The 16,974-nt window shown below is 63.2% G+C and overlaps 1 protein-coding gene across 2 annotated transcripts in view; it reads right to left on the reverse strand.

Annotated features, from left to right (window-relative positions):
* The window catches only part of Col5a1 (collagen type V alpha 1 chain), a 141,765-nt gene extending 125,280 nt beyond the window's left edge, over nt 1–16,485 (reverse strand). For both annotated transcript variants that reach the window (XM_046465357.2, XM_046465356.2), the window contains exon 1: nt 15,966–16,485. In XM_046465357.2, coding sequence (XP_046321313.1) covers nt 15,966–16,083 — 118 coding nt within the window. In that variant the 5' untranslated portion in view covers nt 16,084–16,485. The remainder of the gene's footprint in view (nt 1–15,965) is intronic.
* Nucleotides 16,486–16,974: the final 489 nt, after the last annotated feature.

The raw sequence follows: 16,974 nt of genomic DNA on the forward strand, positions 1-16,974 counted from the left end.
GGGGAGAGGAGGAGAGGGGAGAGGAGGGGAGGGGAGAGGAGGGGAGAGGAGAAGAGGGGAGGGGGGAGGAGGGGAGGGGGAGAGGAGGGGAGGGGAGAGGAGGAGAGGGGGAGAGGAGGAGAGGGGAGAGGAGAGGAGGGGAGGGGAGGGGAGGAGAGGGGAGGGGAGCGGAGGGGAGGGGAGAGGAGGGGAGGGGAGAGGAGGAGAGGGGAGAGGAGAGGAGGGGAGAGGAGAAGAGGGGAGGGGGGAGGAGGGGAGGGGGAGAGGAGGGGAGGGGGAGAGGAGGGGAGGGGGAGAGGACGAGAGGGGAGAGGAGGGGAGGGGAGAGGAGGGGAGGGGAGAGGAGAATAGGGGGAGAGGAGGAGAGGGGAGAGGAGGGGAGGGGAGAGGAGGGGAGGGGAGAGGAGGGGAGGGGAGAGGAGGAGAGGGGGAGAGGAGGAGAGGGGAGAGGAGGAGAGGGGAGGGGAGAGGAGGGGAGAGGAGGAGAGGGGAGGGGAGAGGACGGGAGAGGAGAAGAGGGGAGGGGGGAGGAGGGGAGGGGGAGAGGAGGGGAGGGGAGAGGAGGAGAGGGGAGGGGAGAGGAGGGGAGAGGAGAGGAGGGGAGGGGGGATGAGGGGAGGGGGAGAGGAGGGGAGGGGGAGAGGAGGAGAGGGGAGGGGAGAGGAGGGGAGGGGAGAGGAGGAGAGGGGAGGGGAGAGGAGGAGAGGGGAGGGGAGAGGAGGGGAGGGGAGAGGAGGAGAGGGGAGAGGAGAGGAGGGGAGGGGGGATGAGGGGAGGGGGAGAGGAGGGGAGGGGGAGAGGAGGAGAGGGGAGGGGAGAGGAGGGGAGGGGAGAGGAGGAGAGGGGAGGGGAGAGGAGAAGAGGGGAGGGGGGAGGAGGGGAGGGGGAGAGGATGAGAGGGGGAGAGGAGGAGAGGGGAGGGGAGAGGAGGAGAGGGGAGGGGAGAGGAGGGGAGGGGAGAGGAGGAGAGGGGGAGAGGAGGGGAGGGGAGAGGAGAAGAGGGGAGGGGAGAGGAGGGGAGGGGGAGAAGAGGAGAGGGGGAGAGGAAGTGAGGGGGAGAGGAAGTGAGGGGAGAAGGGGGGAGAAGAGGGGAGGAGAGAGGAGGACAGGGGTGGAGGAGGGCAGGGGAGAGGAGGAGAGGGGGAGAGGAGGAGAGGGGGAGAGGAGGAGAGGGGAGGGGAGAGGAGGAGCTGGGAGGGGAGAGGAGGGGAGAGGAGAGGAGGAGAGGGGGAGAGGAAGGGAGGGGAGAGGAGGAGAGGGGGAGAGGAGGAGAGGGGAGAGGAGGGGAGGGGAGGGGAGAGGAGGGGAGGGGAGAGGAGGGGAGGGGAGAGGAGGAGAGGGGGAGAGGAGGGGAGGGGAGAGGAGGAGAGGGGAGGGGAGAGGAGGGGAGGGGAGAGGAGGAGAGGGGGAGAGGACGGGAGGGGAGAGGAGGAGAGGGGAGGGGAGAGGAGGGGAGGGGAGAGGAGGGGAGGAGAGAGGAGGGGAGGGGAGAGGAGGAGAGGGGGAGAGGAGGAGAGGGGAGGGGAGAGGAGGAGAGGGGAGGGGAGAGGAGGGGAGGGGAGGGGAGAGGAGGAGAGGGGAGGGGAGAGGAGGGGAGGGGAGAGGAGGAAAGCGGAGAGGGAGGGGAGGGGAGAGGAGGAGAGGGGAGGGGAGAGGAGGAGAGGGGGAGAGGAGGAGAGGGGAGGGGAGAGGAGGGGAGGGGAGAGGAGGAGAGGGGAGAGGAGGAGAGGGGAGGGGAGAGGAGGGGAGGGGAGAGGAGGAGAGGGGAGAGGAGGAGAGGGGAGGGGAGAGGAGGGGAGGGGAGAGGAGGAGAGGGGAGAGGAGGAGAGGGGAGGGGAGAGGAGGGGAGGGGAGAGGAGGAGAGGGGGAGAGGAGGAGAGGGGGAGAGGAGGGGAGGGGAGAGGAGGAGAGGGGAGGGGAGAGGAGGTGAGGGGAGAGGAGGAGAGGGGGAGAGGAGGGGAGGGGAGAGGAAGGGAGGGGAGAGGAGAAGAGGGGGAGAGGAGGAGAGGGGAGGGGAGAGGAGGAGAGGGGGAGAGGAGGAGAGGGGGAGAGGAGGAGAGGGGGAGAGGAGGAGAGGGGAGGGGAGAGGAGGGGAGAGGAGAAGAGGGGAGGGGAGAGGAGGAGAGGGGAGAGGAGGGGAGGGGAGAGGAGAATAGGGGGAGAGGAGGAGAGGGGAGAGGAGGAGAGGGGAGAGGAGGGGAGGGGAGAGGAGGGGAGAGGAGGGGAGGGGGAGAGGAGGAGAGGGGAGAGGAGGAGAGGGGAGGGGAGAGGAGGGGAGAGGAGGAGAGGGGAGGGGAGAGGACGGGAGAGGAGAAGAGGGGAGGGGGGAGGAGGGGAGGGGGAGAGGAGGGGAGGGGAGAGGAGGAGAGGGGAGGGGAGAGGAGGGGAGAGGAGAGGAGGGGAGGGGGGATGAGGGGAGGGGGAGAGGAGGGGAGGGGGAGAGGAGGAGAGGGGAGGGGAGAGGAGGGGAGGGGAGAGGAGGAGAGGGGAGGGGAGAGGAGGAGAGGGGAGGGGAGAGGAGGGGAGGGGAGAGGAGGAGAGGGGAGAGGAGAGGAGGGGAGGGGGGATGAGGGGAGGGGGAGAGGAGGGGAGGGGGAGAGGAGGAGAGGGGAGGGGAGAGGAGGGGAGGGGAGAGGAGGAGAGGGGAGGGGAGAGGAGAAGAGGGGAGGGGGGAGGAGGGGAGGGGGAGAGGATGAGAGGGGGAGAGGAGGAGAGGGGAGGGGAGAGGAGGAGAGGGGAGGGGAGAGGAGGGGAGGGGAGAGGAGGAGAGGGGGAGAGGAGGGGAGGGGAGAGGAGAAGAGGGGAGGGGAGAGGAGGGGAGGGGGAGAAGAGGAGAGGGGGAGAGGAAGTGAGGGGGAGAGGAAGTGAGGGGAGAAGGGGGGAGAAGAGGGGAGGAGAGAGGAGGACAGGGGTGGAGGAGGGCAGGGGAGAGGAGGAGAGGGGGAGAGGAGGAGAGGGGGAGAGGAGGAGAGGGGAGGGGAGAGGAGGAGCTGGGAGGGGAGAGGAGGGGAGAGGAGAGGAGGAGAGGGGGAGAGGAAGGGAGGGGAGAGGAGGAGAGGGGGAGAGGAGGAGAGGGGAGAGGAGGGGAGGGGAGGGGAGAGGAGGGGAGGGGAGAGGAGGGGAGGGGAGAGGAGGAGAGGGGGAGAGGAGGGGAGGGGAGAGGAGGAGAGGGGAGGGGAGAGGAGGGGAGGGGAGAGGAGGAGAGGGGGAGAGGACGGGAGGGGAGAGGAGGAGAGGGGAGGGGAGAGGAGGGGAGGGGAGAGGAGGGGAGGAGAGAGGAGGGGAGGGGAGAGGAGGAGAGGGGGAGAGGAGGAGAGGGGAGGGGAGAGGAGGAGAGGGGAGGGGAGAGGAGGGGAGGGGAGGGGAGAGGAGGAGAGGGGAGGGGAGAGGAGGGGAGGGGAGAGGAGGAAAGGGGGAGAGGGAGGGGAGGGGAGAGGAGGAGAGGGGAGGGGAGGGGAGGAGAGGGGGAGGGGAGGAGAGGGGAGGGGAGAGGAGGGGAGGGGAGAGGAGGAGAGGGGAGAGGAGGAGAGGGGAGGGGAGAGGAGGGGAGGGGAGAGGAGGAGAGGGGAGAGGAGGAGAGGGGAGGGGAGAGGAGGGGAGGGGAGAGGAGGAGAGGGGAGAGGAGGAGAGGGGAGGGGAGAGGAGGGGAGGGGAGAGGAGGAGAGGGGGAGAGGAGGAGAGGGGGAGAGGAGGGGAGGGGAGAGGAGGAGAGGGGAGGGGAGAGGAGGTGAGGGGAGAGGAGGAGAGGGGGAGAGGAGGGGAGGGGAGAGGAAGGGAGGGGAGAGGAGAAGAGGGGGAGAGGAGGAGAGGGGAGGGGAGAGGAGGAGAGGGGGAGAGGAGGAGAGGGGGAGAGGAGGAGAGGGGGAGAGGAGGAGAGGGGAGGGGAGAGGAGGGGAGAGGAGAAGAGGGGAGGGGAGAGGAGGAGAGGGGAGAGGAGGGGAGGGGAGAGGAGAATAGGGGGAGAGGAGGAGAGGGGAGAGGAGGAGAGGGGAGAGGAGGGGAGGGGAGAGGAGGGGAGAGGAGAAGAGGGGAGGGGGGAGGAGGGGAGGGGGAGAGGAGGGGAGGGGAGAGGAGGAGAGGGGGAGAGGAGGAGAGGGGAGAGGAGAGGAGGGGAGGGGAGGGGAGGAGAGGGGAGGGGAGCGGAGGGGAGGGGAGAGGAGGAGAGGGGAGAGGAGAGGAGGGGAGAGGAGAAGAGGGGAGGGGGGAGGAGGGGAGGGGGAGAGGAGGGGAGGGGGAGAGGAGGGGAGGGGAGAGGAGGAGAGGGGAGGGGAGAGGAGGGGAGGGGAGAGGAGGAGAGGGGGAGAGGAGGAGAGGGGGAGAGGAGGGGAGGGGAGAGGAGGAGAGGGGAGGGGAGAGGAGGTGAGGGGAGAGGAGGAGAGGGGGAGAGGAGGGGAGGGGAGAGGAGGGGAGGGGAGAGGAGGAGAGGGGGGGAGGAGGGGAGGGGGGAGGAGGAGAGGGGAGGGGAGAAGAGGGGAGGGGAGAGGAGGGGAGGGGAGAGGAGAGGAGGAGAGGGGAGGGGAGAGGAGGAGAGGGGAGGGGAGAGGAGGAGAGGCGAGGGGAGAGGAGGGGAGGGGAGAGGAGGGGAGGGGAGAGGAGGAGAGGGGAGAGGAGGGGAGGGGAGCGGAGGAGAGGGGGAGAGGAGGGGAGGGGAGGGGAGGAGAGGGGAGGGGAAAGGAAGGGAGGGGAGAGGAGGAGAGGGGGAGAGGAGGGGAGGGGAGAGGAGGAGAGGGGAGGGGAGAGGAAGGGAGGGGAGAGGAGGGGAGGGGAGAGGAGGAGAGGGGGAGAGGAGGAGAGGGGAGGGGAGAGGAGGAGAGGGGAGGGGAGAGGAGGGGAGGGAAGAGAAGGAGAGGGGAGAGAAGGGGAGGGGGAGAGGGGGGAGAGAAGAAGAGGGGAGGGGGAGAGGGGGAGAAGAGGGGAGGAGCCTCCTTGGAATGTGTCTTCTTTCTACATAAATCGCATTTCAGTCCCAGGTCTGGGAGAGGCCCTGGGGAGCAGCAGGACCCCAGGGCCAGCTCAAAGCCCAGTGACCCTCCAGGCCAGAGACTGACCCTCCAAAGCTGACCCCACCTGATCAGAGACGCCTGCAGAACAGCAAGGCAAACCACCTGGCCCCACTTCTCGGCAAGTCCAGCCCCCAGGCAGGGAGCAAGAGGTCCTGGCTCCCACTTAGACACCCCGTGTGCCTTCCAGCCACAAGGCTGCCCTTGGCCGGCACTCTCTCCAGAGCCTGCGTGCCTGCTGGCTCAGGCCAGGCAGCTGTTTGCAATCCGGCAGGCCCTAGTCCCAGGAAGGGAGGTGGGGCATGTGCACTTGGAGGGCCCAGGGAGCTGCAGGGCATGCGAGGACAGGCTGACCCCAGGCTGGGGGACCAGGGCAGGCCCGCGGGTGCTGCACCGCCCTGGCCAGGCCTAGCAACACTGAAGAGACGAGCCAGGACCAAGAGGCAGAGGAGCCTGTCCACTTTGGGCTGCTTTTACTTACCACTGTGAGTAGCAGGAAGAGCTCAGAAGACCTCAAGCCCTGTGTCTTGGGGGGTGATGACTAAAATCATGGGCTTTGGAGGGCAGGTTCCAGCACCTTCTAGAGCCAGCACCACCTGCTTGGGGAGGGCTGAACTGAAGGCCCCGGAGGAGACAGCCTGGGGTCTCTTCAGCCCTCCCAGGCTAAGCCAAGACCTTGGGGGTTCAAACACCATGCCCTGATGGTGGACATTGAAGATGGCCAGGTTCCTCCTTCCAGAGACAGGACACCAGCTTCTCGGTGCCAGGCCCATCACAAGACAGCAAAGCCCACCCCAGAATACCAGGGCTGGTCCCTCTCTTCTCCCTTGTTTGTGACCCCAAGAACCCCAAGTCCTCCGAGGTTTTTTGCAAAATGGCCACAAGGCCAGAGGCCAGACTCCAGCTCCAGAGCTCTCCCCAAGGCATCCACCTGATTCCTCCTCCAGGGGTCTGCCCTGATCCCCCACAGGCCCTCGCACTCCTGGGCAGAGGACTTCGTCTGAAGTACCTCCTGGTGCTCCATGCTGAGCAAGGCTGGACAGCACTCCGGGCTCTTCTGTAAACCACCCCCAGCCCCTCTGAATGCACCCCTCTGCACCCCAGCTCAGCCGCCCAAGAGCCGGGCACCTGCAGACAGCAGCTTCACCCTCCTTACACTCCTGCCCCTTGACCTCTGCCAATCACGGTCATGATAATGACCTACAGTAACCATTGTTACCTAATAATAACTCGGCAACAGCAGCAGCAATCCTCACTGGCTCCTGGCTCCTGGCACACGCCCACTGGAAAACACTTTCTTCCATCCCCCAAGCCACCTGTCAGGTAGGAGGTGCTGCTACTGCCTCTGACCTGCAGATACAGTAGTTCAGATCAGAGAGGTTACTTAATGTGCTCAAGGTCCCACAGCCAAATCTGCTCCCTTGGCCCCCAAAGCCCCCTGTGCCTAGTCCCTGAGCATCACTATGCTGCTTCCCTCTGCCTCCCCGGAATTCCCTTTTCAAAAGTTAAGGAGGGAACCCCACCACAACTGGGGCAGGCCCACCCAAGGGTCAGACAGGCCCAGAGGACGTAGGGATACCCCATCGGTTACCACCCAGTGTTTCCCAAGGTGCCCTCCACGGGTCACGCATGTCAGAATTCAGGGAGCTGAAGCCAGGGGTCTTCTAGAACCATGGCTCCTCCCTAGACCCTGGGGTCCCCATCTGCAAGGGGGTCCTCGGGCCTCTGAAGCTCACTGTGTAGAGCCCCAGCTCTGCCTGTGGCTCCCTCCTGCAGAGTTTCCTGCTGAGACCCTGGAGGCTACTAGGAGACAGGCCTTGCCCACTCTCCTTTGCTCCTGGCCACCCTGGCAGGGTCACAGGTCTCAAGAACCCAGGCCTCTGCAGAAGTCCAGCGCTGCCCTCAGGGATGCAGCCTCTATGCCAGGGCCTCCTCCTGAACTGCAGCAGTGACCCACAGGGCAAGGCTTTCCTGAAGCTGGGCACAGCACCCCACAGCGCCCCTTGCGCCCTGGACACCAGGTGCCCCCGCCCCAGGTCCTCCCAGCAGTCTTCAGGCTGAGCCAGACCTGGCCACATGCTCTGTCTCTGCTGCATGCTCCCAGGAGCTCAGCAGCCTGCACCCCCAGATAGGGGCTGCCAGCTCGGAGGCTGGGAGGGACTGTCCCTGGCTCTGCTCAAGCCCCACGGGGGAGTTCACTGGGGAAACTGCAGGCCCCTTCCAACAGCTGAGCAGGTATACCTGCCTCAGGGGACTGCATCAGGGCTCCAGAGCTGGAGGAAGAATCTGGAGCCTCCATCAGCCCAGCCATACCCTGCATGAACCTAAGGCCAAAGAAGAGTGGCCCCAAGTCTCCCTGGGACACTTTAACAAGCCCCGTGCAGCTCAGTGTGGGAGGTCTGGATGTGACGTAGACAAGGGCACACCCTGTGTCCTGCCCGTCACGATGGTGTCAGCCAGCACTGCAGTGCCTCTGTGTGATCCATGTGAGTGGACTCCTTTATCCACCCAGCAGAGCTCAGAGACAGGTGTTGTTTTATGCCCATTTTACAGATGAGGAAACCAAGGCACAGAGAGGTGCTGCTTAGCTTCCTCCACTGTGCTCAGGCCGGGCGCCCAGGATCAGTATGATGTGGGGCTCTGCCCTGCTCAGAAGCCAGCAGTCGGAGGAAGGGCGTGGGAATCAGCCGCCCTCCGCCCCTCTGGCTTGGGGCCTTCCTCGGCTCCATGTCTGAGTGCCTCAGGCAGGACATGCTTCAGGCCTCCCACGCTGCTGTGTCACAAAAATGACACTGCAGAGTCTCAAGCCCCAGGTGGTGGGTGGCAGCTTTCCTGCAAGCACCCAGCCCTGCAGACCCACCTCCCAGGGACGGACCCCTCAGGAGATGTGTGATGGTTGGCGCCCAACAGGTTCCGTCTAGGAGACCATGTCTTCTAGGGACACCTGTTTAAGTGGTCATCAATGAAAGAAGGGGACATCAGGGATTAAAATCAGTGGGTGGGGTGGTCTGGGTGGGCAGCTGTGTGGGACCAGGAGAGCCAGAGGCAGACCCTTGTGGAACCCTGCAGAAGAGGGGCCTGTCGTGCCAAGTCTGAAATTCTCCCAGTGACAACAGCACTAACAGACTGTCACAGCCAAACCCAGGGACCTCTTTCTCCAAGCATTCTCCAGGCCCCGCCCCCTGCTCCCTGAGACCTGTGGGCAGCAGTCTGCAGAACAAGCGGGGTCTCCCCTTTGGAGAAGAGTGTGTGCAGCCCTGGGCAAGGGACAGGAGGCTGCAGCCCTGCTCCTGTCAGCAGGGGAGGCCACCATAAAAAACAGGGGACAACAGGTATCTGCAGCCTCCTCTCTCCTCTCCTGGGGCTCCTCCCCTAGCAGGAACCCTCCCCACCCCACCTGTACCCTCCAGGCTTAAACACAAACCCCTCAGATAGAGGGCCCTGAACCAGGAGGTTTTCAGCATGGCCTCTGGCCCCACACTGTGTGGTCTGGGAATCTGAGGAACGCATCCCTGGCCCCACCCTGGGCCACCTGAGTCAGGAACTCTCAGGGTGGGTCCCCGAGAATCACTGCTCTACTCTGTGCAGAGAGACCCAGAACCAGATGTAAGCCAGATCCTCCTCAGATGGAGACCCTTAAGGCCACAGGGAGGGGTGCCCTGAATCCCCACCTTTGCATCCTCAACCCCAGCCCTTCTCAACATGAGCACCCTCACTGGGGGCTGGGAAGTTCTTGGGTGGAGGGTGTCAGCCGCAGTCCTGGACTGGACACCCACTGTGACCAGAGCACCGACCCACCCCAAGGTGACCATCAAGAAACTTGCAGACCTTGCCACATGTCCCCTGGGGCAAATGGCCTTCGTGAGAACCCCTGCAGTCCACTTGCTTCAGGTGAAGGGAGAGATGCTGGCCTCCCGCCAACTCTGGGTGGCTGTAGCCCTGCCACCTGCAGCATCCTCTGAAGTCCCCCCACCGGTGCAGCCACGCTGCGGGCACTGGGGCCCTGCTCCCACCAGCCAGCGGTTCCCACCTGAATGCTGCTGCCACTTGGGCCCAAGGGGGCACAGCTGGTCTCCATTTTCAACGAGCTGTGGCCACTGCAGAGCAGTACTGTTCCAGCCAACTGGCCATTACTGACACCAGAGGCCTCCCTCATATTAATAATAACTGCTCAGAAGACAATCTCAGCCACAACTCCTGTTCTCCGCCCTTGCCCCCAAGACGGGAGGGAATGGCGCTTCTGCCTCCTCCTTTCCATGCAGCCCTGGGTGCCGCCGCCCTCCCCGTTACAGAGAAGGAAGAGCAGCATCTCCGAGGACAGGCACAGACCTCTCCTTGCTCCCTTCCCTGGGAGAGGAGCACAGAGACAGAGGAGGCTGGAAGCCACTCAGCCTTCCCTTAGGGAAAAAAATCAACAGAAGAAGCAAGCCCGCAGCACGGAGTGGGCGCAGCAGCCGAAGAAGGCAGGGAACGTCCCCAAGAGTCCCTTCCACCATGGCTTCCACATCCCAAGACCACAGGAGCTCAGGTGCCTGCCGGGAGCCACCTGGCTGAGTCTGCTAGGTGAGCCTGCTTGCTGTGCCCCCATCCCGCTCCCCGCACTCTGCAGGCCTCTGGGGGAGAAGGCCAGCTCTCCCCAAGCCCACAGCGGGCTCCAGGAACTGACCCCAGGGAGCCCGGCTCTGTGAGCTAACTGGGCTTATCACTGGAAGGTCTTGGTGGACCTTCATGTGTACCAAAACCGGAGGAGAACCAAGGCTGGGTGCACTCTGCAGGCCCTTGGCTGGGGCCACGGAGCTTCCCAGAGCCCATGGACCCAAACAAGAGCAGGGAGCAGCTGAGCCACACATGCCCCACCTTACCTCCCCCCCCCCCAGCTGGAGTGGGAGGCCACCCCTTCCCCCCCCGCACACCACCACAATGAGGTGCACCAAAATGTGGGCAGTGCTTGGGGGGGCATGGCAGAGGGCGGTGCTCACTGCTCCTGCCAACTGGTCTCATCTGCAGGATGAGACCACGCCCACCTGGGACAGGCCTGGAGTCACAGGCACAGCGGGGGTGACAACCAACGCAAGGTAGGGCCCAGCGCCTACATGAACAGGAGCTAGAGAGAGAACACACTGGGGAAAGCACCCCCCAGTGTCCATCCAGGCACCTTCCTTCAAACATGCAAGGGGGTCCCCAAAGCGCTCAAGCCAGCAGGTCTGCAGCCACGCCCTGGAAAAGCAGGCTGATCCTTGATTGGTCAGTGCTCACCGGGACTGGCAGATGCCTCCCTCCAATTGGCCCATGGCCACATCCTACTGGCCAATGAGCTTCTTGCTCCTGTCACTCCAACTGCATTTCATTTGATAAAATTGGCTGCTCAAGTGTACCGGAAGCTCCTGTGGGCCAGGCACCGCTCACCTGTTGCTTACCTGTTGCTCACCTGTACACCTGGCACAGGTCTGATTCGTGTCAGGAGTCCACAGACAAAACAGCCGCCACCCGATTTCTTCCCACTGGCCTGTGCCCTCTACCCACCCTCCCCCCTGCAGAGCACAAGAGTCCCCTCAGCTTCCTCACAGAAGACTGCAAGAGTCACCGCACACTTTGGGGTGGTTAAAATGTTCACCTTCTTCCATTGGAAGGTCCCTCTCTTCCAAGATCAGGGGCAGCGTTTATCCATTTAAATCTCCCTATACAGCCCACATTTTGATGTCATTTTGTGGCATTGGTTAAAAAAATAAAGAGGCCACAAAATCCCTGTTGCCAAGGTGCTATTAGGGATAGGAAAGGACAGAAGGCTGGATTTCTCCTTCTGTCTGGAGAACAGAACACAGAGGAGCCCTCCACATCACAGAGACACCTCTGCCGACAGATCAGCCGGGCGCATGCCCCTGGAGCTCTGTGTAATTGAATTTTGAAAAAAGTGGGTCAGACTGCGGTTCCATTTCTTAGGCCTGAGTCACCAAAGGATGGTGACACTCACCACTAATGTGGGGTTATTATTGAAGTTGGGAATGTTCCAGAAAAACGACTGTGTTGATAGGAAGCTGACGGGTTGACGACTCCGAGTATTTGACATGGATGACAAAATGACCCACTGCCGGCTCTGTGCCTCCGAGCGTGCCTCCACTGACCATTCATTCATTCCATAAACCTCTCCCTGGGACCCCGGGTCAGGGCCCCGAAGGAGCCATCTACGGTGGCCAAGCCCTGTGCCCACCCTTTCAGTGCGTGCTGCCTCCCAGTCAAGAATGGGCAGAACACTAAAGTGCTTGGGTGGGATGCCCACAGATCCATCCCCACCCCTAGACCCCAGTTCCTCCGTGCAGAGCGGGGTCCTGGGGAGAGGGCTACTGAACTTGGCCTGGCCCACAGCTGCACAATCACAAACCTCTATGGCTGGCTCAGGACCCTGGGAAGGCGACACTCCCCAGTGAGCACTCTGTGCCACCCTTCTTGTGCCCACCCTGTGGGAGAGACCACGGTGTGGCCCCACACAGGAGAGGAGGAGTGACACAGCAGGGAGCTGAGAGCCTAAACCCAAAGGCCACAGCGGCCATGAGCAGGGCTCACTCTGTGCTGTAGGTGGGTTCACAGAAAGCCCCCACCAAACTTCTGCTGCGCTTACGATCATCGCCCCCCAGTGGTGGGGAAACTGAGGCATGGGACCATACGCGTACAGCTGGTCCAAGGAGGGACACAGCGGCCGGCCTTGTGGCCCTCCAGCCCATGCCACACCCTGTCTCCATGTCCTGGGGCATCCCAGGGTGTCCTAGGACAGCAGCAGATGCCCAGGGGAAGGCCCATGGGAAGGCCCCAGGCAGGCCCCACCTTCAGCATCCCGAGAAATCCCTGAGCTGAGCCAGAAGTGTTAAGACTGGGGCTTGGCCAAGTGCTAACACCAGAGGAGCCGATTGCAGGAGAATGTGAACAGCGGCGGAGCAGAAGGTGTAACCTGACATCGCCCTCCCACCCTGCTACAGATAAAAGGACTCGCCAGATGTGGACAGTCAGAGCCAGCTCCCCCCGCAGCAGGGCCAGAGCCTGTGACCATCCCCTGGCTCTTCAGGTCCCCAGGTGCTGCGTGCAGGAGCCCCTGGGGACAGCCGTGTAAGCACAAGTGCATGAGCACACACGTGTGTTTGCATGCCTACACACACGGGTACAAACATGCACACACCGAGCCCCCCACACCCCAAGCAAGGCCACAGTCCTCAGGCCTCTGCAGAACCGGTGCTCCCTGCCAGCCTGCCTCTCGCCCGCAGGCTAGAGAAGCTCTCTGGACCCCACGTTCCACTTCAGTGGCACGTGTGTTCTCCTGGCACGGGCCCCCAGGCAGGCACATGCTGGGGGGCCACCAACCCTGTTAACGAGGGACTTTCCAGTCAAGGGAAGCAGAGAACCCCAGGACAAAGTTTGGAATGTCCTGCCAGGAAGGAGGGACAAGGGAGATTAAAACCAGAGGTGCTGAGCTGCCTTCGCAGTTGCCTCTAGTGGAAGGGCAAGCCTTGGCCAGTCGGCCACCCTGCTCCAGGAAGCCCTCCACCCACACAGAGCAGTCGATCTCCCAGGATGCTCCAGGAGACTCAGTGCATCCCACCTGGGCCCTGCAGTGAAAAAAAAGAGGTCCCCTGCTGGAAGGGCACCCGGTGCCCCTGACTCCCCAGTCCCCCAGGCCAAGTGCAAAAGCAGAAGTCTTCAGGGCCAGGAGGGCCAAGCTGGCTGAAAGGGGGCCTGGTGGCCACAAAGGACTGGTAGGGACTGTGGCTAGATCAGTACCAAAGGAAGAAGGAAGGGAAGAGGGGAGAGGAGGGAAGGGAGGAGAAGAGAGGGGGAAGGGGGAGGGGGAGGGGAGGGGGAGGGAGGGAAGGAGGGGCAGAGGAGGAGAGGGAGGGAAACAAATGGATCACCTCGTCCCTCCCAGGGCCTGGTCTGGACTGACCCGGGCTGCAGCCCAGGACACTGGGCCTCTCCGGGGGGAGCAGATAAACAGATGTGAAGGAGAAGATGAACTGCAGTCACAGTGGCCGTGCCCAGCAGGAGGGCAGCCGCTCACTGGGATGTGGGGGGGACAGAGCAGGAGTCAAAGGACTTGGGACTCCTGCTCCTGACTCTTGGGCCTCTGTCCAGCAAGGAGACAGACATAACAGAGGGCCAGGAAGAGCCAGCAACTTCCTCCCCATGTGAATCTCCCAAGGCAGCTGCAGGGCCACGTGTGGCAAGGAGGGCCACCCCTAACCTGCAGTACACACTAGTGGCTCAGGCTCCAGTGGGGTGCAGAGAACACAGTGCCCTTGGGTAGATGACACACCCCAGCCCTCCAGGGGCTCAAAACCCCAGTCAAGCTCGCTGTCCCACCTCCAGCAAAGTGTGTAACCCAGAAAGAGGGGCGGGTGGTGCAGGGAAGAGTCCAGGACAGGGAGAGGCCCATACCCAGAGGGCAGGGCGGGCAGCGGGCATCAGCTGTGCTGAGCTAAGGGCGTGGCTGTGGGGAGCATCCAGAAATATCCATGGGTGGGGTAAAGGGGCAGCCCTGGCCAGCACCCCAGAAACAGCCCCAGGGCAACATCATCAGAGAAGAGGCTGTGAGGTTGGCACCAGCAAGACACCCTGCGGGGCCACAGCTGGTGGTCACAGCCCCAGGCTGTGACCGCAACTGCACCCTCCAGCCGGGAAATGGGGACCAGCTGAGGGAGAGGGCTTCTTGAGGGAATTGCTGGCCGCTGATCTCCGCCCACTGGCTTGTTCTTTTATGGGGAGGGGAGGGAGGAGGATGGAAAGGGTGTCTTTGCAGCCAACTGGATTGAGTCAGAGGAGATTAACCATTTGATATCTGTCATGTCTCAAAAACTTGGCCGACTCTCCCCACGAATTACAGCAAAAGACGATCACGTGACCAGAGCCCACCAATGGTGCACCAAGGAGATGACCTCAATTTCCAAATATTGGGGTCACGTTTCATTTCCCATACTCTCCATCCCGCTACAACGTTCAGCAGCCCCGAATGCGGTCTAGCTCTCCACCCCTGCACACACTTGGCCACGAAGAAGGTAGGAAAAAGCTGTGTTCACAGAAAACTCAGAAAACATCTGGCAAATCCCAAGATGGAGACAGAACAGGGGCCCGCTGTGGCTGCTCCCGCCTCCCCAGCACCTCCAGTGGACAGCCGCCCCAGCTGGCAGTTCTGAGGATGACTTCAAGACGGTCCCACCCTGGGAGGTGGAGGGAAGTCCGCGTGCTTCTAAAAGTCTGTTCTGACAAAAGCACTTAGCCAGGCAGCCACCTAGCCAGCCCCACACTTGTCCTTCCAAGAAGCTGCCCCTCAAACAGGAAGGAAAATCACAGCAAAGAAGACGGGGACAACGGAGCAGGGCAGATGGGCAGAAGGCAGGGACAGAATGGAACCAACAGTCCAAACCCACCAGGCACAGTCAAGCCCAGCCCCAGCCCCAGACTCCGGGGATGAGGACTCCCCGGAAGGATTTCCTTCTGAGAACCTAGAGGGAACCCCTTCAGAGGAGCTGGGACGGGGCCAAGGCCTGGGCAGCAACAGGGTCCCCCGAGCACATCCTCCCGTTCTTCTCCACACCATTTTTCTGGGGGCCTCTACTGTCAGCCACTTTCAACTGACCCCTGGAGAAATACAAGGCCAGTTAGCCCCCAATTATGGAAGAGTTGGTGGCAATCCAGGGGTGAGATCCCAGGCCCCGGGACTCAGGCCAGGCCTCTCTCCACCCCCCTCGCGCCCCACCGCCCCTACACCCTGCCTGCTGCTCATCCACTTGAGCCCCCCAAGCACTAATTGTGCCAAGAAAAAAAGGAAAAGAATATTTTAATTGGCAAGCGGAACATGGAAAGGGATTCTTAATCAAGAAGTAGAGAAAAGCTGTCTCTCTGCTGCGCCCACTAGCCCAGCCCTCTGCCCACAGCTCTTCCAGACCCTGGACCAGCCACCAGAGCCTTTGCCTCCCCACTTATCCGTAGGGACTCAGGGGCACCTTTCTCGGATTGGGGCTCTTATGCTTGAGGGTCTGTGAAAACCTGTCCCACAGCTAACCACCTAAGGTGAGGCTGGGAAACACTCCTGCTGGGGGGCTGGGCCAGAAAGCTGGAACTGCAAGAGTCCCCAGGGATAGTCAGCCCCGCTCCCAGAGCCCTCCCATGGAAGCAGGGCTCCTTCTCAGGGCCCACCCTGGCAGGAGAAGTCCCACATCTGCACTTCATCTGAATGACTCCCAGCCCAGATTTCAAGACCATCTCCTGACTTAGCTCAACACACCCCAGCTTTGAGCAGCAAACCCAAGAAAAATTGCCTCTCAAGGGGGTCCAGGAGGTTTGGGGTAGGATTAGCAGTAGGGCTGATTTACCTCCCTTTAGGACTCCCCAGTGCCCCTGAACACTTGGGTGTCCAAGACTGCAAGAAACCCTGCCCCTATTGAGAGCCAATCCTGCATATGGGGATAGTGTCCAAGCGGGAAGTGCAAAGCTGGGGTCTTAAACTTCTGGGATTCCCCGACCCCAGGAGTCCTGGCCGAATTGATGGGTTGTGACTCTAGGGGGCGACCCTTCCCGGTTTTCAGCTGTAGGGCTGTGTGGGCTAGAGCTGCCCGCCTGTGATGTGGGATAGAGAATGCAAGGTTTCAGGACAAAAGTTTGCCCACTTCGCGAACAACCTCTCTGGCTGATCCGACAGATACGCTGCCCTCTCTTTGCTTGCGCCACAACCCTTCCCGGCCTGCCCGTTAGGGGAGGAAGCGGAGGCGCGCCCACAGGGACTGTGTTGGCGCGTCTCCCTCTCCGGGGGCCCCCAACGAATGCCATTCGTTGTCTTGGCCCATGCATTCCACAAGCCGAGGGGGGAAAGTTCTGCAGGAGCGGAAGAGGTCCGCAGCGAAGGCGCCCCGGGATGACAGCGGCGCCAGGGCCCCGGGGACCGCGTCCATCCTACAGCCTCCACGCGCCCCGGGGAGCCCTTACCTGCGCGGCTCGTTGGCGGCGCCCACAGCAGCAGCAGGAGCAGGAGCAGCGGCGGAGACAGCAGCCCGGCGCCCGGGCGGAGCGGGCTGCGCGCTTTCCAGCGGGTGTGGACATCCATGCCGGCGGGGCGTGGGCCGGGGCGCACGAGGGCGCTGGGGGCGCAAGAGACGCACGGGGGCGCGGGGCACGGCCCTGGCAGCGGACGCAGCGGGGAGCGCGCAGCTTTAGGAAGTCATAGGGAGCTCGGCGCCTGCCTGTTCTCCTTTGCAGCGTTGGCTCTTCTGGAAGGGGCGGCTGGCGCGCTTGCCCACGGACAGGAGGGCTCGACTTTGGCCCGCGGGGCGGCCGGGACCCCGCACGGCTCGCTGGCCCGCCTGGCCTTCTCCTCCAAGTCCTTCTCGCCTCCTCCTCGCCGCCGCCGCCGCCCCGCGACCTGCTCCCCGTGGGCGCTCCGCTGGAGTGAGGTCCTGCGCCAGCCGGCGGACGAGGAGTGCGGTCCTCGCCTTCGGCGCCGTGCACTTTTTTCCCCCTTTTCCTCCCTCCCTCTCTCCTGGCAGGCACCCGGGGAGGCTGTCGATCCCCAACCCCCTCAGCAAATCAGAGCCCGGCGCTGAGCTCGCCAAGGCCGGCCCCCGCCTCCCACTGGGCGCCGCGGGCGAGGGGGTGGGGACAGCAGGCGAGTCGCAGCGAGGAAGGGGCTGGCCCGGGGCGGGAGCGGACGTGGGGCGGGCGCGGCGCCCCTGTTCTTTCTGCCAGCGCGCGGGCCAGCAGGCCGTGGGCAGCCTCTGAACTCCGAGGTCCACCTGGCTCCCCAGCTCTTCCCATCCAGGTGCCCGAACCTGGCCGACCTCCAAGAACCAGCGCAGAAGGGCCCCAAAGTTTGATCAGTTAGGTTAAAAAAAAAAAAGGATCCTAGCATAGCTCACCCGCCCTAACTTTCTCTTTACATGGAGGAGTTCAGAGCTTCTCTTCTGGGTGGATACTGAACTTCTAATCCAGCCAGATGGGG

This window comes from Marmota monax, unplaced genomic scaffold (assembly GCF_021218885.2).
Source record: "Marmota monax isolate L192 unplaced genomic scaffold, Marmota_monax_Labrador192_F-V1.1 WCK01_AAM20220418_F8-fsc00167, whole genome shotgun sequence".
In the NCBI taxonomy this organism is placed as follows: Eukaryota; Metazoa; Chordata; class Mammalia; order Rodentia; family Sciuridae; genus Marmota; species Marmota monax.